The sequence below is a fragment of the Anomaloglossus baeobatrachus genome, chromosome 7, assembly GCF_048569485.1.
Source record: "Anomaloglossus baeobatrachus isolate aAnoBae1 chromosome 7, aAnoBae1.hap1, whole genome shotgun sequence".
Taxonomy (NCBI): Eukaryota; Metazoa; Chordata; class Amphibia; order Anura; family Aromobatidae; genus Anomaloglossus; species Anomaloglossus baeobatrachus.
Genome location: NC_134359.1, coordinates 226,779,414 through 226,803,563, shown reverse-complemented (window position 1 = coordinate 226,803,563; position 24,150 = coordinate 226,779,414). Strand labels below are relative to the sequence as shown.

General features: G+C 46.2%; 1 protein-coding gene across 1 annotated transcript in view; it reads left to right on the top strand.

Annotated features, from left to right (window-relative positions):
- TXNDC11 (thioredoxin domain containing 11) overlaps nucleotides 1-24,150 on the top strand; it is a 64,145-nt gene that overhangs the window by 16,127 nt on the left and 23,868 nt on the right. Inside the window, exons 4-7 of the mRNA XM_075317929.1 lie at nucleotides 5,748-5,877; nucleotides 12,188-12,281; nucleotides 20,705-20,817; nucleotides 21,838-22,038. Coding sequence (XP_075174044.1) covers nucleotides 5,748-5,877; nucleotides 12,188-12,281; nucleotides 20,705-20,817; nucleotides 21,838-22,038 — 538 coding nt within the window. The remainder of the gene's footprint in view (nucleotides 1-5,747; nucleotides 5,878-12,187; nucleotides 12,282-20,704; nucleotides 20,818-21,837; nucleotides 22,039-24,150) is intronic.

Below are 24,150 nucleotides of genomic sequence, written 5' to 3'. Positions count from 1 at the left end.
CCTCTGCTTATGGGTGTGTCCGTTCTCCGGTGCGGGCGCCTCCCCTTTTGGCCATCTTCGTTCTCTTTCTGAAGCCTGGGTGCATGATGCGTCTATGTCATACACACTCGCCGGTCCTGCACAGGCGCACTACAATACTCTGATCTGCCCTGCTCAGGACCTGAATGCCGGCGAGTGTGTAAGACGTCGGACCCATCCTGCACCGCGGCTAGAGAAGATCAAAGATGGACAAAAGATGTGGCGCTTGCAACCAGACAACGGAGACGCCCATTAGGCCCATCGCGCGACCGTTAGGTAAGTATTATAAAGTGTTTTTTTATGTTATACCCCCCGACCTGGGCTCTTATATATAGCATGATAGAATGCTGTATATAAGATCCCGGTGGTGGTGGCCGCAGCTTATTGACCAAAAAAGTGGTGACAGGTTCCCTTTAAGTAGCGGGTGCTGAAATAAACTTTAACCCTTTCATGACATCCGCTATACATGTACGACCGACACAAGTCAGAAGCAGGTATATGGAGCGAGCTCACTTGGTGTAGGTAATTGCTGTGCAGTACAGCCAGAATCTTCCTCTAAGCCCCTATTCACACTTTCAGTAAAAAACAAAACCCCAAAAAACAAAAACACCCGTGTTGCACGGTCCTTTTCTGTCCATCCTTCTGTACGTATGTGTCATCCATGTACCATCTGTGTTCTTCCGGTATGGTTAAACAAAGAGTGAAATCACAAAGCTTCTCCTGTATTTTGTGGCGTTAAACATTTACAGCACATGGACGTCACACGGATGTTAGCCATGTGCGGTACGTGTTTCTTCCATGCTGCTGGTAAAAAAAACCCCAGACATGGTCCAGTGTGGATCACACACACACGCGTGTGGTTCACATGGACACATAGTCTTTGTGAAAACACAGAGGTGTGAAGATGCCCATAAATTCTAATGAGGATCTGTGTGAACATGTGGCTCGCCACCTGTGATTATTAACCTATTAAAACCCGCTATCAAACTCTGACAGCGGGATTTAACACTCGCTGTCATGGGGGCACTCCATTTTAAGATCACATCGGTGCGTGATCGCGGGTCGCCTATAGAGTGTTATGACAGCAGGGGCTCTGTTGAAGACCTCTGTACTTGTCAAAGCTGCGCTCCTTTGAAACCTGCCTGTGGCCGGGCTTCATAGGAGACTGTGATTTCTACAATATACAGCAATGGGGACAAAAATTAAACCGCAAAATTGATACAGATAAAATATAGCTTTTGTACCGTGTTAGCCAAAAGGCGATACAAAAAAATTGTTTAAAAGAACTGAGTCCTCAGCGGTTTATAACTTTTAATGGCTAACTGAAAAGATGGTAATAATAGCAAGCTTTCCAGACTACTCAGGTCTCGTCATCAGTCTCAGTAAAAAAGGGTAGATCTACCTGTGGCCAAACGTTAACCCAGACCACAACATCATGGACATGGAATTGCTGGTATTGCAAAGAAAATTTAAAGTCCCAGAGAGACAGGAGACTCTGGGAATACAAACTCATGATGACCTTTGACACATTCAGAGGAGAAATGAATGTGTCACACAAATTTTATGTCTTTTTACGTGAATTAAGAAATGTGCTCCTCAGACCATCTGGGGGCATCACAGCACGGACCAGACCCCAATCAGAGGACAATAAAACTTTCACACTGCTTATCTATGAACTACTGCAATATTTACTGCCATAACAGTTTGTCCCCTTGCCATACTGATTATTCTGCTTCACATAACTTGTCTTATTTACTGCTCCATTCTATGTCCTGTTGTGTATAAATATGTGACTCTTCAGATTTTGTGTTATACCATGCCTGATGAAGAGACCTGAGTAGTCTGTAAAGCTTGCTATTATTACCATCTTTTCAGTTAGCCATTAAACGTTATCAACCACTGAGGACTCTCAGTTCTTTTAAACAATTTTTTTACTGCAAAAATGGAAATAGACTATGTGGTGAAGGGATTACAGGGATTGTTCAATTAACTTTTTTCCCTGGCTGTAGTTTATTTTTAAAAATTAATAAATAAAGCTTGCGATACTCACCATCTCTGGACCCGCCGGAAAGTGTCTGGGGTTGGCTGCAGTGCTGACATTTTATAGCCAATCGAGTGAACTCAGCGGCTCTAGCGGGGCGTTGGCATGGAAAGTCACATTCAGAAATGCTGTGCTCCATAATTGGCATTGGCTACGGTGTTTACATCCATGTCAACAGCATGGCAGTCAGATTCCGGCAGCTGACCCAGGGAGGTGAGTACAGCACTTTTTATTTTTTTATTTTTTTTTTTTTTATTTGGGTAAACTGAAATCGAGTTAAAAATTTAATTGAAAAGGAACCAACCCCTTTAACTTTCAAAGTATGTTTAATGTTCGCGGTTTTTTGGGGGGTTTTTTCTCTGTGATTTTGCAATTTGTAGCAAAACCGGTTTTGTTTCTTTTATAGCGCTTTCACAAAACCACATGTAAAAATAAAAGTGCTGTGCGAAACCAACTTGTGAACATGCCCTAACACCGCATTCACACGTCTGTGTTGTGGTCGGAGTATGGACCGGCCAAGGACCCATGACTTGATCTTCACCTCCTCCGACATGCCTTTGACTGTGTTCTGGTTGGGAAACCTGTGGCTGGTCTGTGTATCGCGCTCCGTGGCACACGGGTTTGTGAGTGCAGTGTAAGAGTAATGATAAACCTGAAACTTTACACACGTTTAGGCAGGTCTCCCTGTTTTATCCTTGCCAGCTTTTTGCCAGGTGAAAACTGATGGAAGGCTGTCTTTAACCCCTTGCTCCTATGATAGTCTATGGGGTTGTATTTTTGTTTGATTTTTTTTCTGCAGACCAAGTGGTCCGTGCAAAATCACAGAGATGTCGGATCAAAATCAGTAATGCAAGCTTGTGGGTCAGTGAAAACTATCGGACAGCAATTCGATGCCATGTGTGCGATCCGTTTTCACAGGCTGGAGTTTTTTGGTTTTTTTTGTTGTTTTTTTTTTTTCTCTCATTAGCGAAAACCTGATTACAATTTGTCTGTTTTACTCCTACATTAAGAAAACAGGATGTGACCTTAAAGTCCCTAGATTGGAGTGTGTGCACAGGGCTGTCCCTTCTGCTGTGGCCGTTCCACTACTCGTGTCCAGCCACATCAGAGACATACCTATATGCTCACCTTCTTCTAGAACCAACCTGCTCCGAGGACGTCACTGGTGTCAGTACATGTCAGCACTGTCCGTCACCCAGAGAAGGAGGCACTATATCCTAATTATGGTCTGTAGATGGGTGTGCAGAAACTGCTTGGTAACTCCAAGAGAGCTCCAAGCACCCTAAGGCTATGTTCACACACGACATCTTTTTTCCCAGTGCATTTTGAGTGCATCAAAAACGCACCAAAATGCACCGCGGCAAAAACGCAATGCGTTTTTACCGCGTTTTGCCCATTGCGTTTTTTTAAGTCAAATCTATTGACTGGAAGGGCTCAAAAACACGGTAAAAAACGCAAAAAGAATTGACATGCTGCATCTTCAAAAACACAGACAAGATGCAGCCAACAACAGATGCCCAGTGTAGACAGCAAAATAGAAATCTCATAGACTGCTGGGAGAAGGAAATGCATGCATGTTGGTGCATCTTTGTGACCTCAAAAACAGCACCAAAAACGCAGCGAAAGATGCAGTGTGTGAACTCAGCCTTAGGCTATGTTCACACGTGGCATCTTATTGCCAGTGCATCTTGGGTGCATCAAAAATGCATAAAAAAACTCACTTTTTTTTTACCGCATTTTGCCCAATGTGTTAAGTCAAATCTATTAACTGGGAAGGCTCCAAAACGCTACAAAAATGCAGAAAATAATTGACATGCTGCATCTTGGCTGTATCTTGGCTGCATTTTTGAAGATGCACCCAACAAAAGATGCCCATAATGGACAGCAAAATAGAAATCTCCTAGACTTTACTGGAAGAAGGAAATGCATCTTTGTGACCTCAAAAACTTACCAAAGATGCAGCAAAAAATGCCGCGTGTGCACATAGCCTAATTAGTACATTGGAATAAAGTGTTTCGTTTTTTTTGTTTTTTTTTTTGCACAACAGCGGGACAGATTTATACAATATAGGGGCCCTGTGCTCAAGCTGTTTTAGGGGTGACATACTTCTTGTAGGAAATTATTCTGCCTTCCTCATTCTGCGCTGCTTCATCCCAATAGCTTATACCAGCAGTGTAATCCGGTTGTGGTGTGTAGCCGCCATCTGCTAGTTTCAGCACCTGAGTGCGCTTTCTGCCTCTTACTGGGTTGACCGTTTTAGTATTTCCACCTTGCTGCTGTAGTACAGACGTTACTTTCCTGAATACAGATGATGAAACCTTACACTAAAGTGACGGTTACATACAGTATGTGACACAAGACCTGGTGGTTCCTAGTTTTCATCTGGACAAACTATAAACTGGTAAAAATTAGTACTAGTACGAAATATTGTGATGTCATATTTATTATACTAAATATTAGTGCAGCCCCTAGAATCTTTTTTTACCAAAACCATAGAGTGGTATAAAGGTCTGCAATAAAATAAGAGCTGCTACAATCTGAGACCTTTCTGGCATAGGAAGAGTAAATGCCTAAGGGCTCTTTCGGCTGTCTGTGCACAGACTGGCCGCAGCTCTCCCGACCAGAGTGTCACCGCTTCATATATTTCTGAGGTTGTCACACTCGGCACAGGAGACCCGTGGACAGTCTGTGCACAGCCACAATGGAACAGACTGTCCGGGGATCTGCTAATCCGAGCGTGAGAGCGTCATAGAAATGTATGAAACTGTTGCGCTCTGGTCAGGAGAACCACTGCCAGTCCATAGACTCTGGTCTGTACACAGACATATGAAAGAGCCCTAATAGATAGGAGTCCAAAAAGTGGAACCTGTCCTTTTTAGGATTAATTGGGATTTCCTTTCTACGTGTTAGTACTCCATAGAGCAGTAGGCAATAAGCGCCTGTAGATCTGCATTGTAAACACCACTGCCATGAAGTACAATGGCTAGATGACCACCTGGAACTCGTAGACACTTTTCTAGAGAGCCAAATAAGGTTCAAGAGAATCCACTTGGATATTTATGGAGGACATGGCTATGTACCACTCCTTGTTTCTCTAATATGGAAACCATTTAAGAAGCCACACACAAGCGCATGTCTATGACCAGATGGTTGGGGGTCACGTGGCCCCCGGACTGCAGTTTGTGCACTCCTGGTATATAATAAATTAAGGCTGGTGAGGAGACCCATGCCTGGTCTAGGAAATCACGGTCCATACTCTAACCATAAACTGCCAACGTGTGAACTCAGCCGGAGTAACACTCGCCCTGTCTCTCCTGTGCTGCACGTTCTCTGGTCCCTTGACGGTCTCTGTATCCTATCCTCCAGTGATAATGCTTCCCAATGGACATTTGACTACTCTGACCAATCCCTGACTGCAGGAGTGACCATACTACTGTGGTCACATGTCCATCTCAGAATGTGAGGGTATTCCTCTAATACATTAAGCACAAGACCTCCAAAGACAGAGGCTCCATGGAGAATAACAGAATAAGTTATGAATGTATATTTATGATCCTCTGCTCAATAATTTGATCTTTTAACAAAATTCTTCATATCAATCCTTGAAGGATTTTTTTCCTTTCCTTTTTTAGTGTTTTGTAGGTTTTTTTTATTTTTCTCTATTAATGCTACATATTTTTGCTTGCAGTTTTGGACCCATTGAGTATAAAGGCCCTTTGACAGCAGGATATATTGAGAAGTTTATTCGAAGAGTCATGAGTCCCGTTTTATATATTCCTTCAATGGAAAAATTAAAGGATTTTCTTTCCAACTTGGAGGTATTGCCAGCTTGTAATGTCTTTCTGGCTTCTTAAGCCTTTTAAAAGGCCTTGTTTTTACAATATGGTTATTCACGCCGGTCTTGCTGAGTAGCCGAGCTGAAATCAGACGCGCGTGGTTCATTAACGGGTGCATACTTCTTAATGAATCTGGCGCATCTCAAAAGTGCCGTGTGCCCTGTCACAAATATTACCCTGGGCAGTGACTGGCGTGCGATTCCTGCCGTAAGGAGCACCACAGTTCATAATGAATTAGACGGGCTGTGGTGAGATGGCCCCCAACCGATCCAGCTCCACACATTTTGGTAAAGCTGGGCAAAAGAGCTTTAGGCCTTGTGCGCACTTGCCGGTTTTTGCCGTGGATTTGCTGCATGTTTCGCTGCAGAAAATGTTCATAACATCCCTGCAGTGATTCACCAGCAAATCCTATGGGAAAAAAAAATGCTTTGCGCACTAGGCGGATTTTGACAGCTGCATGTTTTGCAGTGGGATTCCCGCAGCAAAAACAATTGCATGTCACTTCTTTTCTGCAGGTAGCTGCAGGACTGGCTACTGGAGAAATCTCCAGTAATACCAGTCCTGGCCGCGGTACCTGCACTGAACTTCAGAGCTGTCACCTGAGCTCCGGAGTGCAGCCCAGACTAAACTGCAAGCTCCGAGTGATTGATTCCCCGGCAATTGCAGTTTAGTTCAGGCCGGGCTGATCTCCGGAGCTCAGGTGACAGCTGTAGAGAGGCCGGACTGCACTTCGGAGCTTTCACCTGAGCTCCGGAGATCAGCCCAGCCTGAACTAAACGGCAATCGCCGGGAAATCAATCACTCGGCGCTCGCAGTTTAGTCTAGGCTGCACTCCGGAGCTCAGGTGAGAGCTCTGGAGTTCAGTGCAGGTAACAGCGGCCAGGCCTGACATTACTTGAGATTCCTCCAGTAGCCAGTCCGACGCTGGCTGCGGCATTTCTGCACCAAATCCACAGCAAAACGCAACAAACCACATGCGGATTTGGATGTGGATTTCGGTGCAGTATTTTCCCGCAGGCGCGGGAATCTTACTGAGCATCCGGAATTTTCTTAAGAAAATTCCTTTTTCTAGTGCACACAGGGCCTAAAGAATGCCATGTCACAAAACTTTTTTGTGTAATCTCAAGCTTTACAAAAATGTTAGGACTGTTCAAAGTGGTTTATGCCAAAATTCTGGTGATAACATGTTGATGAATCTGACCTTTAATCTTATTGGGATGATCCAGAGAAAAGCAAAAACTTGGTTACTAATTGTCGTGTATTGAGGGGAGTATTCCTTCCCATCTCCAAATGTCAGAGTAAATCCCCTAGGAGAAATTGTATAGGTTTCTTTTAGTTTTCTTCTCCTCCTTAGCCACCATATAATCTACATTTACATCATGGATCGGATCCTCTTCTTTGATGCAAGCTTATGCGCTGAGCGTGCATCGGTCTCGTCAAACACTATTTGTCAGACAGCCAATATCTACCCCTAACAGCAGCATGTGGAGCACAGCTCTGCCCGCTGGTGATAAACCCCCTAAATGTCATTTAAGTATATAGGTATATAGGTTTTTTTTTTTGTTTGTGCTGAACTTTAATGTGGTCATAAATTTGCTTGGAAGAGTTAAGGAGAATAAAAAATAATGGTTACAGACCTTGAAGTAACTCATTTAATAGGGAATATATGGAAAAAAAATTCTATAACCTTTTAAAAGCTGTCGTCTACAATCTGAGACTCTCCAGACTTTACAGAACTACAACTCCCAGCATTCCCTACAGTTGTTGGTTGTCTGGGCATGCTGGGAGTTGTTGTTTTGCAACAGCTGAAGAGCCACAAATTGGCTCTTTAACCCCTTTTCAAAATAGAACATATTGGTACATTTTATTCAGGGAAATGTGTTTCTGCAAATGGACAAACTCCATATGTATAGGTGATCGTGTGGGCACAGGAGCTTGTGGTCGGTGTGATCAGCACAGGAGCTTGGCTTAAAGGGGTTTTCCCAAGTGTGAAGTTACAGTAATTTTAAAGTTCACTTTAATCAATCAATCTTGGAATAATAATTTCCACAATTTGATGTTTTAAAAAAAAAAAATTCCTGTGCTCAGCTATTTTGTTTCTCTGTTATGTCATGGCTGTGTCCTGTGGCGTAACTGGAGTTTGATGGGCCCCGGTGCAAAGTTTGGACCTGGGCGCCCCCCCCTCCCCTCCATGCACACCAACACTCGGGGTTCGGGATACTGACGCCGACAGTTGGGTTACGGGATAATGACGCTGACACTTGGCGCTTTCCCTCAGCACCCAGGTTTCCCATGATCTGAAATCCCTCTTTGTATCAGCACCCAGCTTTTCTATGTTCTGATATCCAGCTTGTCCTCGGCACCCAGCTTCCCCATGCTCTACTATACATCTTTTCTTCTGCACCCAGCTTTCCAATATTAGAGCATGGGAAAGCTGGGCGCTGATGGATGTGTAGCAGAGCATGGGAAAGCTGGGTGCTGTGGGAAAGAGCCTTTTTCCCTCAGCACAAAACTTTACCATCCCATTCTTGTATCTTTGTCCCCCCTCGTATATAGTTCTCCAAATACAATAATGGCCCCCACGTAGCCTTTTATATAGTATAAAGGGTCCCACATAACCTTTCATATATTGGGATGCACCGCATAGTCCACCATATTTTCTAATGCACCCCCCATAGACCTTGTATTGTATAATGCACCCCCTATAGTCCATGTATAAGGTGCCCTTCATATTGTATTATTCAGCCCCATACTCCTCCAAGTATAATGCAGCCCTATAGTCCATGTATAAGGTGTCCTTCGTGTTGTACTATGCAACCCCCAGAGACCTCCACGTATAATGCAGTCCCATAGGCCTCTGGCCATGGTGTAATCACTGATTAAAAAAACAAACAAGTACCAACCTCTCCTCATTCCCCCGCTGCTCCGGTCAGAGCGCCCCCCCCCCCCCAGTCCTGCGTTCTGCAGTTTCAGCACAGCAGTCGCACAGTGGTGCCATTGAGATGTGAGCACAGGCACAGCCACAATGATGGGCAAGGGGGGCCCAGTACTGCCACCGCTGACACCGGGTCTCCCAGACTCACGGGTCATATAGCGGCAGTGTGGGCTGCCACAGAACAGCGCAGCTCCCCTCTATCAGAGATGAGCTGACTGCTGATCTGCAAGGTGGGCGCCGGGCCCCTAACCCTGTGGGCCCGGTCGCGATGGCGACCTCTGCAACCACAGTCGTTACACCCCTGGCTGTGTCTGACCGTACGGGGACATGGTCTGATCATACTACATCTCCTGGGCAGGGGAGGAAGTAAGAATAAACAGACATTACAGCATAGAATCACAAATGATGATTCTTTTTGTGAGGTAAAATATTTCTCTGGTTTTTCTGTTGTGTTCTGTTTGTTTTTTTTACTTCAAAGAATAATTTGTGATCCCGTTCTGTAAAGTCTGTATACTTTTTTACTTCTTCCCCGGCCCAGGAGATGTGGTATGATCAGACAATCTTCCTGTACGGTCAGACACGGCCATTACACAGTACACAGCAGGGACACATATATAAGATTTTCTCAGCACAGGAACAGTAGCATTTTTTAAACACCTCTAAATGTGGAAATTATTATTATTCCAAGATCTATTGATTAAAATTAACTTTGTTCATAAGAAAACCGATAGCAGAGTTCCTGCTCCGGGCCAATTCTAGCACCTCCTCTGGCTGATTAACCTTCCAAGTGCCACAATCCATAGAGATTTTGGCATTCAGAAAGTTGAGCACCAGTCGGGATGCAAGCACCGGAAAATGATGGTTTCATAGGCAACCGGACGTCATACAATGATGCTGGATGAGCCAGGTCTAACAGGCCTTTTGTCAGCGTGTTACTGGCCCCTCTAATTCCCGGAAACACTTATTGCAGGCTGCTAGACCAGTGAGCCGTTACTAAAATATTCAAGTCACATACTTAGAATAGATTAAAAAAAAAACCCTCAGAAAAATATTTTGCCAATTTAATAACCTCTTTTACATAAAAACAATAAACTAAAAAAAGTCTACATAATTGGTATCACCATGTACAGGTCTAAAATAAAGTGACTTTATTTAAACTCCACAGTGATACAAAAAGAAAACAACAAACCCTTTTTTTTTTTTTTTTTTTTTTTTAACCTCCGTATTAGTAGCCAAAACCAGAAGTGGTACCAGTGTTTCTATTCTACTTTTCCTCTGATTGTTCCACTCCTGGTTTTTGGCTACAAATGCTCAGGTGAGAAATAACACCAAATACTCAGTGTGTGCACGTGGCCTCAATCTTGCCGCCAGTAAGTCATATGTGAAGTAGAATGATCTCTCTGAGAATGTCATCTTATCCTTGCAAACCTCAAGCTCACATGTCGCAGTTGGTGGAAAAATAAGGATGCAAAAATGAATATTTTATTTTTGTAAAAAAAACGGTCCTAGTGTACAAAAATAACCAATCACAGGACACATCTTAATCTTTTTAAAAAAAAAAGTGTAAATTTTTTTATTTCACTTCTGAAAGAGTAACCAGCTGCCTGAATGTGTTGAATACTTTGAGGAGTGCAGTTTTTCAAATGGGGTTTTCTGATCTATAGGCCCCTCAAACACTCCTCAAAAGTGAAATGCTTCCTAAACTAAACAAAAACAAAAAACTTTACACCATATGTATTATGTTTTAGGCATGTTTTGTGCCTTGTTTTTCAAGGAGTGTGGCCTTTCTGAAAAAGGGTGTGACCTGAAGTGCAACACCGTGTGCCAAAATGTGCACTACAATTTTGGTGCAAACTAATGGCACTAATTGATATATGGTATAAACGTAGACCAGTTATAATCTTAAAATGTATTACAAATCTGATAGCGTTTGGACACACCTTCTCATTCACAGAGTTTTCTTTATTTTCATGACTCTAAAAATTGTAGATTCACATTGAAGGCATCAAAACTATGAATTAAAACATGTGGAATGAAATACTTAACAAAAAAGTGTGAAACAACTGAAAATATGTGTTATATTCTAGGTTCTTCAAAGTAGCCACCTTTTGCTTTGATTACTACTTTGCACACTCTTGGCATTCTCTTGATTAGCTTCAAGAGGTAGTCACCAGAAATGGTTTTCTAACAGTCTTGAAGGAGTTCCCAGAGATGCTTAGCACTTGTTGGCCCTTTTGCCTTCACTCTGCGGTCCAGCTCACCCCAAACCATCTCGATTGGGTTCAGGTCTGGTGACTGTGGAGGCCAGGTCATCTGGCGTAGCACCCCATCACTCTCCTTCTTAGTCAAGTCTTCTTAGTCTTAGCAGTGGTTTCCTAGCAGCTAATTTACCATGAAGGCCTGCTGCACAAAGTCTCCTCTTAACAGTTGTTCTAGAGATGAGAAGGTGTGGTCTGTACTGTGTATATGTATGTGTATGTATATATGTATGTATAAAATATATGTGTGTGTGTGTGTGTATATATTATAAGTCACGTAGTAACAATCACTGGCCAGCAGGTGGTGCCATTTTCTTATTTACATGCATGCGCCATAGCTTACTGTATCTGGCATTGTCACAGACAAGAAGCTAATCCCTTCTTAGATTTGGGTCACCCTTGGGTTGGAGCCCATATTAGTGGAATATGCAACTTTTTTTTTTTAGTGTAACAGACGTCAGACTACGTTCACATAATAATCAGCGGGGTCCCTCTGGTGCTGTTTGTGTCGGTTTTCTTACAGCAAAACAAAAAAACCTGAACTCTGGACGCTAATGTGACCGTAACCTAACTACATGTGTTCAGCTAGGACACTATAAGGGGGCCTGCACTGTTCGGTTATTACCGTGCTACAGCCCCCTCTGCTGAGTTGCTGGGAAAGCACAAGCTGTTGTGCAGCTACTTATTGAAATCACCGTTCAGGGAATCTGTCACCAGGTTTTTGTTCCCTTTATGAAAGTAACATAATGTAGAGACAGAGACCCTGATTCCAGTGATGTGTCACTTACTGAGCTGTTTGCTGTCATTTTGATAAAATCAATGTTTTCTCTGCTGCAGATCTAGGAGTTATACAGAGCTCATGAATATGCTGGACTACCTGCAGCACGCCAAGTAGTCCTCTAATCATAATCTACTGCTGATTACACAGTGATTTTACTAATATTTAGGCTGCAAATAAAACAATATTTCCATTTTGTCTTTGTAATTTAATTAACTGATATTCGTCTTCTATGGATATGTTTTTATAATAAATGAAGATTTGATTGTGAAATTAGAGGCTATCATTAATGGCTATTCCTTATATCATTTTCTCTTGTAGCCTGGTGTACTGGGATTTTTCGAATTCAATGCGTCGCCTCAACCTCCTGGATATCTGACATTTTTCCGATCCGCTCTGCACTCATTACAGAAGGGTACGTGCTTGTGCCGGTGATTTGACTTTGTCTGTGATGTTTTTTGATAGATGCCCCTCCATCTGTGTCCAGTGTCTCCGCTTTAGCCTGATAGAGGGAGATACAGAACCTAAAATGAGCATTGAAAGCTTCATAAAAATACATTCATAGAACAGCGATGTCAGTGCAGTGAATTCAGCACATGTGACGATGGCCATAGGTAAACGGCAAAGGGAATTACCTGTTGAAATGTGTAATCTAAGAAAAAGACTGATGGCACATCCTACCTTTCTATGTGAACAGGTGCAAACTGAACATGAAACGTAGCAAAAAACAAAGGAGACCGTTCCACTCTGTAGTGCTAAGACGTGTAAAACAATGAATATGGGAATATATATGTGACGCCCTGGCAAAACCAGGTTGTCACAGAGGCTGCACAAATCATCCAGGTGCAGGACTCCATCCTTCTTGGCATACCAACCAAACCCACACTCAGGTACACAACATCAGCCAGCAAAGCCTAGTCACCCCCCCCATGACAATAGGGACACACCAGTGGGTGGGGCCAAGTGGATGGTGACGCCCACGTAGGGGTCCTGAGGTGTCAGAGGAGGGAACACGTCAGTTGAAAAGAGTAGTAGTTCAGTGGAGACAGAGAAAGTGAGAGGAGTGTGAAGTGACAGGGTAGTCGGGGGTCGGAGCCCCTGGACTACCGGAGTACTGACTAGGTGGCAGTCGGCAGACAGGGCCACAGGCGACGGAGATCCGGTCGTGGGAGACCTTAAGAGGACCGGGGCAGGGTTGTAGCCCGCCGGTGCCGACAGCGGGAATCCGGTTTGGAGGCCGTGCACAGTCGAGGTGAGGACTGCTTCAAGCCCCTTGTCAGTTAGCCAGCCGGGGACAAGATTCCACATGTTGTCCCACCAGCAAGCCCAGAGAGCGAGACGGAAGCCCAATGAGGGGGATAAGGCTCCGCAATTGCCCACTAAGATCCCAAGGGTCGGTGCCACAGCTCCCAACGCATAGAATCACCGGGAGTGGACTTCCCTGTTCCAAGCGGAGTAGCCCAACTGAAGACAAACATTAAGTGCAGGAGAAAGGGACCCCTGTTTGCTGTACCAGGGTGTGGGAGCTGAATACACCCGCCGGAGGTTACCGGTCCCTGGCAATTTGGTTTACAATTGGACTCTGTTTGAATTTCTCTGGAACTGTGAGTACACCATTACCACCCTGTCTGGCCCTGCAGAACACGCTCCGCAGCATTCTCTCCCGCACACCCGGGACTACACCTCCCCTATCCGTGGAGGGGATTCCATCAGCCCCGGGCGCCCCGTACCAAGGCAGCGGCGGTGCCACCATCCATCATCGCAACCCATGGGTGCCGTCACTGACAAACTCTTCCCCTGTAAATATTTCCCCACCACCCTGTAAACATCCCCCCCCCCCCCTTTTTATTGTTGTGGGCGACGGGCCGCTGCACGAGCCTCGGATCCGGCTGCCACTTGAGCCCCAACCGCGATCCCGGATTTGAGTGCCTCAGGTTGCCTTCCCTGACGTGGCTAGTCACCCCCTGCCCTCGACATATACTTGCATTACTGCTATGAAAAATATGTAAAAATTGAGATTCTTAGCACTCAATGGCCAGTTTTATGTGAGCCCAACAGCAAGGTAACCTATTTTTGTAGAGTCCCAATCAAACTAATGCCTCTTTGGGTTAAGAACCCTACAATTTCTTGGCAGTTTGGAATTGTGTGTTGAAATATGTGACAGAAATTTCACCAATATCTGAATCTATCTGAACACCTAAAGACTAATGTCGATGCTAGAGACTCTCCAACCATTTATTGCGTGTAATGGGGATGACCTGGATTATAGGGAATTTCTTTATCGTTCCTATGGAAGACCCAGACCTTGGGTGTTTAGCTTCTACCTCTGGAGGACACACAAAGTACTACACTTAAAAGTGTAGCTCCTCCCCCTGAGCTTATACACCCCCTGGTGAGCAGACCCAGCCAGTTTATCGCTTTGTGTTCAGGAGGCATACATCCACACATGCATTCTCATATGATTTTTTCCCTTTTGGAACGAGATGAAGAAGTGCGGGTCCACGTCTGGACCCCCGGCATGTCCCTTCTCACCCCACTGTGTCGGCGGTGTTGTAAGGTTGATTCCTAGGCTGGAGCCTTACATGCCGTGCTCCTTCACCATCCCTCCTCGGCTCTGGCTTGAAGTGGGAGCCAGCACGGTCTCCATGCTTGGCAGGAGACCGGTCTCCATCCGCAGCCCTTCAGGACCCTGCTGGACCGGAGCGCTCATCCCCAGGGACCTGGCCCTGCGTCTCAGAAGCTAAGTACCTTAGACGTTTTAATTTCAGGGTCCCTGTACTTTATTGTTGGGGGAGAGTGTGCTTATTATGTTTACTGACATTTCCGGCGGGTTCTCTAGCTGTCGCCTGAGAACCGCGCCGATGGTGCCTGCGCGTCGGCCGCGCTGCTCAAATTTAGGTCCCGGCTTCACCGGAGGCCTAGTTTCTGTTTCACTGCCCTCGCATGTCACTCATGCAGAGGGACAGGCTCGGCTCCTCCCGGTGGCCGTTCTGTACAGGGGAGGGACACTCCCCACTGCAGTGTGTGTCCCCTCCCCTGTAGGTCTCAATGGCCCTCCAGATCCCGCTCCTCAAGCAAGTCCCGCCCCCTCTCTTCGCTCCGGCGGCCATTTTTTCAGCGTTCTCTCTGCGATCAGTCATTGCAGTGCTGGCCTGCAGCATCCCTGCTGAGGTGCTGTGCTTGGGGGTCCGGGCTTCGGGATCTGGAGGGCACACAACTCCGCTCCAGTGGTCTGGTAAGCCACAACCGGTCTCTGGTTGTGGACCTCTGTATATACTCTCTGGGGGTCATTCTCTGGCAGAGCCCCCACTCCAGCAGCATGTCTCACACGAGGAGCAAGGCCCCAAAGCTTTATGCTGTATGCGCTGCATGTAAGCTCCTGCTGCCTGAACCGAGCACCTATCCACATTGTGATGCCTGCTCTAACTTGGCGGTGCCACAGCCTGGAGTTTCACCCCCAGTGGTCTCTCAGGCTGCTCCTGCTCCTGTGGCTGAACCCCCGGCTTGGGTAGAATCCTTTTCTAGGTCTATCTCCCAGTCCTTTGCTGAGTCCATGGGACTTCTGTCCAGGACTCTGATGAATATGCATCAGCCCCCTTCACAGGGTGCCTCTGCTGCTAGGGGTCTCTCAGGACCGGAGCTCACAGAGGATTAATCTTCAGGGCCCAGACCCCGTCCTCCTGAGAAGAGACGCAGGGTTCCCTCTCCCTCCTCCTCCCGTGGCTCTGATTCCAGAGCTGACTCGCAGGATGAGGAGGATGCCTTTACAGGGGGCTCGGAGGCTAACTCCATGTACCCCATTGATCTGTCCGAAAGTGACTCAGATCTTAGTGACTTGATTGCTTCTATTAATTCTGTACTGGATCTCAATCCGCCAGTATCAGAGGAGCAACCCTCTCTGGCAGAAAAGCACCAGTTTACCTTGCCTAAGAAAGCAAAGAGTGTGTTCTTTAACCACTCCAGTTTTCAGGCCGCTGTGACCAAACCCAGGGCCTGTCCTGACAAACGCTTCCCAAAGCGTGGTTCTGATGACAGTTTTCCCTTTCCACCTGAGGTGGTCAAGGAGTGGGCTCGCTCCCCAAAGGTAGACCCTCCGGTGTCTAGGCTCGCAGCCCGGACCGTTGTCGGTGGCTGATGGCACTTCCATTAAGGATTCCACTGACCGCCAGATTGACCTTCTGGCCAAATCCGTGTACGAAGCGGCGGGGGCCGCGTTTTCTCCGATTTTTGCAGCAGTGTGGGCTCTCAAGGCCATCTCTGCTTCTCTAGAGGAGATGCATTCCCTCACCAGGGAATCTATGCTCGAAATGGATGCCTTAACTTCCCAAGCTCCGGCCTTTTCATCCTATGCCATGTAAGCCATGCTGGAGGCTTCTCACCGCACTGCGGTGGCTTCGGCTAATTCCCTCGCTATCCGCAGAATCTTGTGGCTTAGAGTGGAAGGCAGATGCTTCTTCAAAGTACCTTGCTGGGCTCCCTTTTGCTGGGTCCCGGCTGTTCGGAGAACAGCTGGATGAAATTAAGGAAGCAACTGGCGGGAAGAGTACTTCCATGCCACAAACCAAAGCCAGGAAACCTGCCCAGGGTAGAAATCAGTCGAGGTTTCGCTCCTTTCGTTCCTCCAACTGGTCGTCCTCTAAGCCCTCGGCCTCGTCCGTTAACTCAGCCAAGGACCAGAAATCCAACTGGCGCCCAAAAGCGCGTCCACAGAAGACCGCAGGAGCTGCTGCCACTAAGGCAGCCTCCTCGTGACTATCTGCCCGCTCCAGCACCGTCCTTTAGTCGGTGGCAGGCTCTCCCACTTTGGCGACGCTTGGTTTCAACACGTCTCCGATCAGTGGGTGAGAGATATCATCTCCCACGGCTACAGGATAGAATTCTCTTCCAGTCCGCCAAACAGATTTTATTCTCTCAACTCCTCCCTGCTCCAAGGCCGCCGCCTTCTCACAGGCCGTGGCAGCCTTGCAGGCCAATGGAGTAATTGTACCGTTTCCCGCTCTGGAACGGTTCAGAGGTTTCTACTCAAATCTCTTCCAAGTTCCCAAAAAGGACGGTACCTTCCGGCCCATCCTGGATCTGAAGCTTCTCAACAAGCATGTTCAGGTGCGGTCCTTTCGCATGGAGTCTCTGCGATCAGTCATTGCCTCTATGTCCCAAGGGGATTTTCTGGCATCCATCGACATCAGAGATGCCTATCTGCATGTGCCAATTGCAGTGTCACACCAGCGTTGGCTACGTTTTGCAGTAGGAGAAGATCATTTCCAATTCGTGGCTCTTCCCTTCGGGTTGGCCGCCGCCCCTCGGGTATTCACCAAAGTCATGGCAGCAGTGATTGCAGTTCTGCACCTCCAGGGGTTGGCAGTGATTCCTTACCTGGACGACCTTCTAGTCAAGGCTTCATCCAGCGCAGACTGTCAGCGGAGTGTCTCGCTCACTCTCTCCACCCTAGCTCAATTCGGGTGGCTGCTCAATCTGCCCAAATCCACTCTGACTCCGACCCAGAGTCTCACGTACCTAGGGATGCAGTTCGAGACCTTGACGGCACTTGTGAAGTTGCCCTTAGTCAAACAGCAGTCCCTTCAGCTAGCGGTGCGCTCTCTCCTGAGGCCCCGCCGTTATACCCTCAGGCGGTTGATGCAGGTGCTGGGTCAAATGGTGGCGTCCATGGAGGCTGTTCCCTTTGCCCAGTTCCATCTGCGCCCCCTGCAGCTGGATATTCTCCGCTGTTGGGACAAGCAGCCTTCCTCCTTACACAGGTTAGTGGCTCTGTCGCCACAAACCAGGAGCTCTCTTCAGTGGTGGCTTCGGTCTCCCTCCCTGTCCCAGGGACGATCCTTCCTGGCCCCGTCCTGGGTGATTCTCACCACGGATGCCAGTCTATCCGGCTGGGGAGCAGTATATCTCCACCACAGAGCTCAGGGGACTTGGACTCTGTCCGAGTCAGCCCTTCCAATCAATGTGCTGGAAACCAGAGCCGTGCTTCTAGCTCTCCTAGCTTTTCACCACCTGTTGGCGGGCATGCACATTCGAGTCCAGTCAGACAACGCGACAGCGGTTGCCTACATCAATCACCAAGGCGGGACACGCAGCCGCCTGGCAATGTTGGAGGTACAACGCATCCTTCAATGGGCGGAGGACTCCAAGTCCACCATATCCGCAGTCCACATCCCAGGCGTGGAAAACTGGGAGGCAGATTATCTCAGCCGTCAACCCGTGGACGGTGGCGAGTGGTCCCTGCACCCGGCAGTGTTTCAGTCAATCTGCCGCAAATGGGGCACCCCGGACGTAGACCTAATGGCATCCCGTCACAACAACAAGGTTCCAGTTTACGTGGCTCGCTCCCACGACCCTCAGGCATTCGCCGCGGACGCACTGGTTCAAGACTGGTCCCAGTTTCGTCTGTCCTACGTGTTCCCCCTCTAGCTCTCTTGCCCAGAGTTCTGCGCAAGATCAGAATGGAGGGCTGTCGAGTCATCCTCATTGCACCGGACTGGCCCAGGCGAGCTTGGTATCCAGACCTGCTCCATCTGTCCGTAGAGATGCCGTGGCATCTCCCGGACCGTCCAGACCTACTCTCACAAGGTCTGTTTTTCCGCCTGAATTCTGCGGCTCTCAAATTGACGGCGTGGCTCTTGAGTCCTGGATTTTGACGGCTTCTGGTATTCCTCCTGAAGTCATCTCCACTATGACTCTGGCCCGTAAGTCTTCCTCCGCTAAGATCTATCACAGGACTTGGAAAATTTTCCTGTCCTGGTGTCGCTCTACTGACCATCCTCCTTGGCCATTCTCCTTGCCGACCCTTCTGTCTTTTCTACAGTCCGGTCTGCAGCTAGGACTGTCCCTCAACTCTCTCAAGGGACAAGTCTCAGCTCTATCAGTACTGTTCCAGCCGCGTCTCGCTCGGCTGGCTCAGGTCCGCACCTTCATGCAAGGCGCGTCTCACATCATTCCGCCTTACCGGCGGCCCTTGGATCCCTGGGACCTTAATTTGGTTCTCACGGTTTTGCAGAAACCCCCCTTTGAGCCTCTTAGGGAGGTCTCTTTGCATCGTCTTTCTCAGAAAGTGGCTTTTTTGGTGGCCATAACTTCCCTCAGGAGAGTCTCTGATTTGGCCGCGCTCTCTTCGGAGTCACCTTTTTTAGTTTTTCATCAAGACAAGGTGGTTCTCTGTCCGACTCCGGACTTTCTTCCTAAGGTGGTCTTCCCTTTCCACCTTAACCAGGACATTACCCTACCTTCCTTTTTGTCCGGCTCCTGTTCATCGCTTTGAAAAAGCGCTGCATACTCTGGATCTGGTGCGGGCGCTCCGGATCTATGTGTCTCGCACCGCTTCTATTAGGTGGTGCACTTCTATTTTTGTGCTAACCACAGGTCGGCGCAAGGGTCTCTCTGCTTCGAAGCCGACCTTAGCCCGTTGGATCAGATCGACCATTTCTGACGCCTACCAGAGTTCTCAGGTGCCTCCCCCGCCGGGGATCAAGGCATATTCGACCAGAGCTGTTGGTGCCTCTTGGGCTTTCAGGCACCAGGCTACGGCTCAACAAGTCTGTCAGGCTGCCACTTGGACTAGCCTGCATACCTTTTCGAAGCACTACCAAGTGCATGCTCATGCTTCGGCAGATGCGAGCTTGGGCAGACGCATCCTTCAGCCGGCTGTCGCCAATTTGTGAAGTTAGGTTTTGCCTACTTCTTACTTTGTTCGGTTATTTCCCACCCAGGGACAGCTTTGGAACGTCCCATGGTCTGGGTGTCCCATAGGAACGATAAAGAAAAAGAGAATTTTGTTTACTTACCGTAAATTCTTTTTCTTATAGTTCCGTAATGGGAGACCCAGCACCCTCCCTGTTGCCTGTTGGCACTTTTCTTGTTCCGCGTGTTATCACCGGCTGTTGTCGTGGACAGAGTTTCCGGTTGTTCCGGCTATTGCTCTGTTCTACTTGTGGGTGGCTATTCTCCTTCAGCTTTTGCACTGAACTGGCTGGGTCTGCTCACCAGGGGGTGTATAAGCTCAGGGGGAGGAGCTACACTTTTAAGTGTAGTACTTTGTGTGTCCTCCAGAGGTAGAAGCTAAACACCCATGGTCTGGGTCTCCCATTACGGAACTATAAGAAAAAGAATTTACGGTAAGTAAAATTCTCTTTTTTGTTACTGCGTTTTTTTTGTTTTTATTTTTTAACTAAACAAAAAAAGACCAGCCCTGTCATGTAATCACTTAGGTTGTAATAATGGGAGATGTTACAAGCCCACATGGCTGAGGTTCGGGTGTTCTTGGGCCCACGGCCGTGTTGTGTGTCGTATACTTGGTGACTTTCATTACTGCGGTGAATCATGAGATGATTACCGGGCATCGCACACAGGGCTGGCTCCACTGCTTTTATTAGGTCGCACTGAGGAGATAATTATTGTAAATGCCATGTACCCTTTTAGGATAATGAGTACAAAATGTCACTAGTAGCAGTCAGGGGGGCTGTAAAAGTGTTTATTTCCCTTTTAGGAACATGGACATATTCTCAGTGAACTGTTCCCATCAGTTTTTAACTGTCAGGACTGCAAAAATAAAGAAAAAACGTAAAAAAGCAGCATTTTGTTGTCTTCAGCTGTACTCATATGCTGCAGACACATGCGTTTTTAATTTATTTATTGTTATTTTTTATTATTAATAATATTATTTATTTATTATTGTTATTGTTGTTGTTTATTTATTATTTATTTATTGTTATTTGTTTATTATTATTATTATTATTATTATTATTATTGCCATGACAATGTGTTTCTTTTTTGTTATTTCCGGATTAGAAAAAAATATCTGACTTATTTCTCCCATCCTTTTCTCTGCAGATTATATAGATACCATACGCTTCGGAGTAATCACTCGTCAAGCACTTGCAAAGAAAATCTCTCTTCGCAGTCCAGGAAGCCTTTATTTGCATAGAAACCTCAATTCATCTTTAGTAAGTACTTAATGGGTTAAAAAATATAAGCCATGTTCCCTTTTATAGACTGCCCCACGTGTAATTTGCATCACTCCTAATACTAACATATGTTACTTCAGCGGTCTGGCAGGGGCAGCAGACATATTTTGGATAGAAACCCCTTCTTGGGTTAGTTGTTCGAATATGGCGCCCCTTCCCTTCTGAGCTTTGTTCATTCACCTCAAAAGTATTTACAACCACAAATACGGTATCGATATACGCAAAAGAAATTGCACAGCAGATTGTACTGTCATTTTTCTTTCTTGTTACCCTTGTGAAAATGCAAAATATTGCTCATGTGCCACCTCCAGGTGCTATTTTCCTTAAGTGCACTGCTGGAAGATCAATGGGCCGGAGGCGGCGCGTGTGCAGATGAGCTCTTGAGCAAAGAGCTCAATCTGCGCATGTGCAGACTCCGGGGCGCCATTATTTGATGCCCCCTCACCACTGATGTTTTCAGAGAGGAATGGCCCGCAGTCAGCAAAGCCCCCCGCAGCATTGCCACATCCCGGTAAGCTACATTCGGATTATAAGATGCACCCCTCATTTTCCTCCCAAAATGTTTAGGAGGAGAAGTGCATCTTATAATCCCAAAAGTACGTTAACTCTCTGGTATAAGGGCAGAAAATTGAAAAGTTTCAAAATTGTGAAAAAACCTTTTTGCCAAGTTTTCAATATTTTCACAAACGCAAAAAATATTCTCTTAATTGAAGTACAATATGTCACAGAAAAAACAGTCTCAGAATCACTGGGATCCGTTGAAAGCGTTCCAGAGTTACCTGTCAAAGGGACGCTGGTCAGAATTGCGGGGGAAAAAAATTGGCCTGGTCAGGAAGGTGAAAACAGGCTGGGGGTGAAGGGGTTAAAAATAAATCTACGAATGAGAATTTTGCGCGTTGGTCATGTCCCAGTAGAGTAGATTTCTGATCGTGCTGATGAAATACTTATTCTTGTGTTTGTTTTTTAATACCAGTTTTATTTTATTTTCTTTACTGGCAGGTGTACCCCGATCATGAAATGAATTTCACAGCTACAAATATTTTCAAGTGGGCATTAGATAATCGTGAGACCTTGCTGCATTGGATACGTCCCCATGGTGGTAAAAGCCTTCTTCTGAATAATGAGCTGAAGAAAGGTCCGGCCCTCCTCGTCTTCATACCGTTCACCCCTCTTGATGAAGAACAGCCCCTGCTGGATGAGGTTAGTGGATACTTTTTGCCAGCATGTGGCTACTCTGCACGAGTAATCCTTAGCTTTTCTATTTGTAGCGCAAAGAAAAAAAGGCATCCTTTTTATTGAGGAGCAAGCAATGATAGGATTCCAAATTACTATAGTTACTGCAAGTCCTGAAACACAATTTTTTTTTTTTTTTTGAGGTGTAAATACACCAACAGTTCTGGCACTTTTAGTGTCTCCCTTCTCCATTGATGCTTATAAGCCGCAACGATCATCTCCTATCTTGGCAACAGGACAAATCTAGTTGCAGATAATTTAGTTTTACCTGTGAATTACAAGTACAGTGGAACCTTGGATTGAGAGTAACTTGGTTTGAGAGTGTTTTGCAAGACAAGAAAAGCTTTCTAAAAATTTGTAACTTGGTTAAAGAGCAATGCTTTGCAAGAAGAGCAAATACTCACCGTGTACACTTCCGGTTCTGTCCTTTCACCACGCTCTGATCTGCTCTGGAGGAGATTTTCTGTACATATGTGCTGTATACAGTATACCATTGTACAGTGTATAATATATAGCATATCTATCAGTTTGCATTTGTGGATACAGTATTGTACGTTCTTATTGATGACCAATGCAGCACATTGCTTGTATTGTACCTCCCGCACACCAATAATTCTTTTGTAAGCTAATGTGCATTTTAATTTTTTATATGTACTGCACAGTATTTTGTATCAGTATATTTTGAATACAGTACATTATATTGTATTAGTGTACTAAATTTGTATTAATACTGTAAATATTTTTGGGCTGTGGAACGAGTTGTCTGCATTTCAATTATTTCCTATGGGAAAATTCGCTTTGATATAAGAGTAATTTGGTTTAAGAGCGCACTCCCGGAACCAGTTCTGCTCGTAATCCAAGGTGCCACTGTAATTTCAGTCCAGGAGGAGAAAGAAGCAGACATTGGAGCCATTTTTCTGGGTTATTTTCACCTGTTTTATTATTTTTGCGGAAAATAGTTACTCTTTATGTTGAAAAGCATTTTCCATTGTTTTCAGAGGCATGCGGGGCTTTCTGTCAGGGTTGCAGAATACTTTGTTATCTTTGGCGCATGGTGTACAGTAGGTTACACAACTTGTTTATCAGCTCGTGAGCATCTGAGCAAACAGACTGCGTCCATCACCCCTCACCCAATATGCACATTACCAAATGCTACATTTTGCTAGCACTTGTATCTCGTGGGGGAGTACTGTAGTTTGCTTTATTAATGCAAGTTGTGATGTTCAAAAACTCTGTTCACACTATCACATCTTCATTTATTACCTAACCCTTGACCATTCTGGTGAATCTACCGCTTAATCCCATTGGCTACGAAAGCGTATACTGCATGTACAGAGGCGGCTCAGGAGCTGAGCCCCTAGTACAATGTGATTGACAGCTGTGCTGTACAGCTGGCACCTGAGTAACTGCATCCGACGAGAGACTGCTCCATTTTAACAGCATAGCCTGTCCTATGATGGTGAAAATGGAATGTGGCAGGATAGGGTTTTTTTTGGTCACTATACGTCCCCAAAATATGGCAATAAAAAGCTCAAAGTTGTATTGACACCAAAATGGTACCATTAAAACTACTTGTGTAAAAAAATCAATTGAACTATCTTTACTTATGGTAAGCTTTTTTTCTCTATCGTTTCATTGGGGGACACAGGACCATGGATTATGCTGCTGTCACTAGGAGGCTGACACTAAGTAAACAGAAAAAGTTAGCTCCTCCCCAGCAGTATAACCCCTGAGCCGGAGGCGGGCTCAATCATCTGTTTTTTGCTTAGTGTCGTAGGAGGCTGATGTGGGCCAACTGGGCCCCCTTCAGCCACTTGATTTTTTGCGTATTTTTTCATTTTTTCTCGGCGACGCTCGTCGCTCTCATCTGTGGTACTTCTCTGTTTCTGCAGGTATCGTACTTCTCTTCCTCAGCTCTCGCAGCCCGGTGGGTACCACTCCCTAGGGTCGCAGAAGTTTGAGTCTTCGGGCCCTTGCCCCCGTCCATTCCCGCGGTACCAATCCCTGGTGTGTTCGTGTGGGGCAGAGTCTTCCTGGGCACCCCCTATCCGCTCTGCGGTATCACCCCAAAGGGCGCAA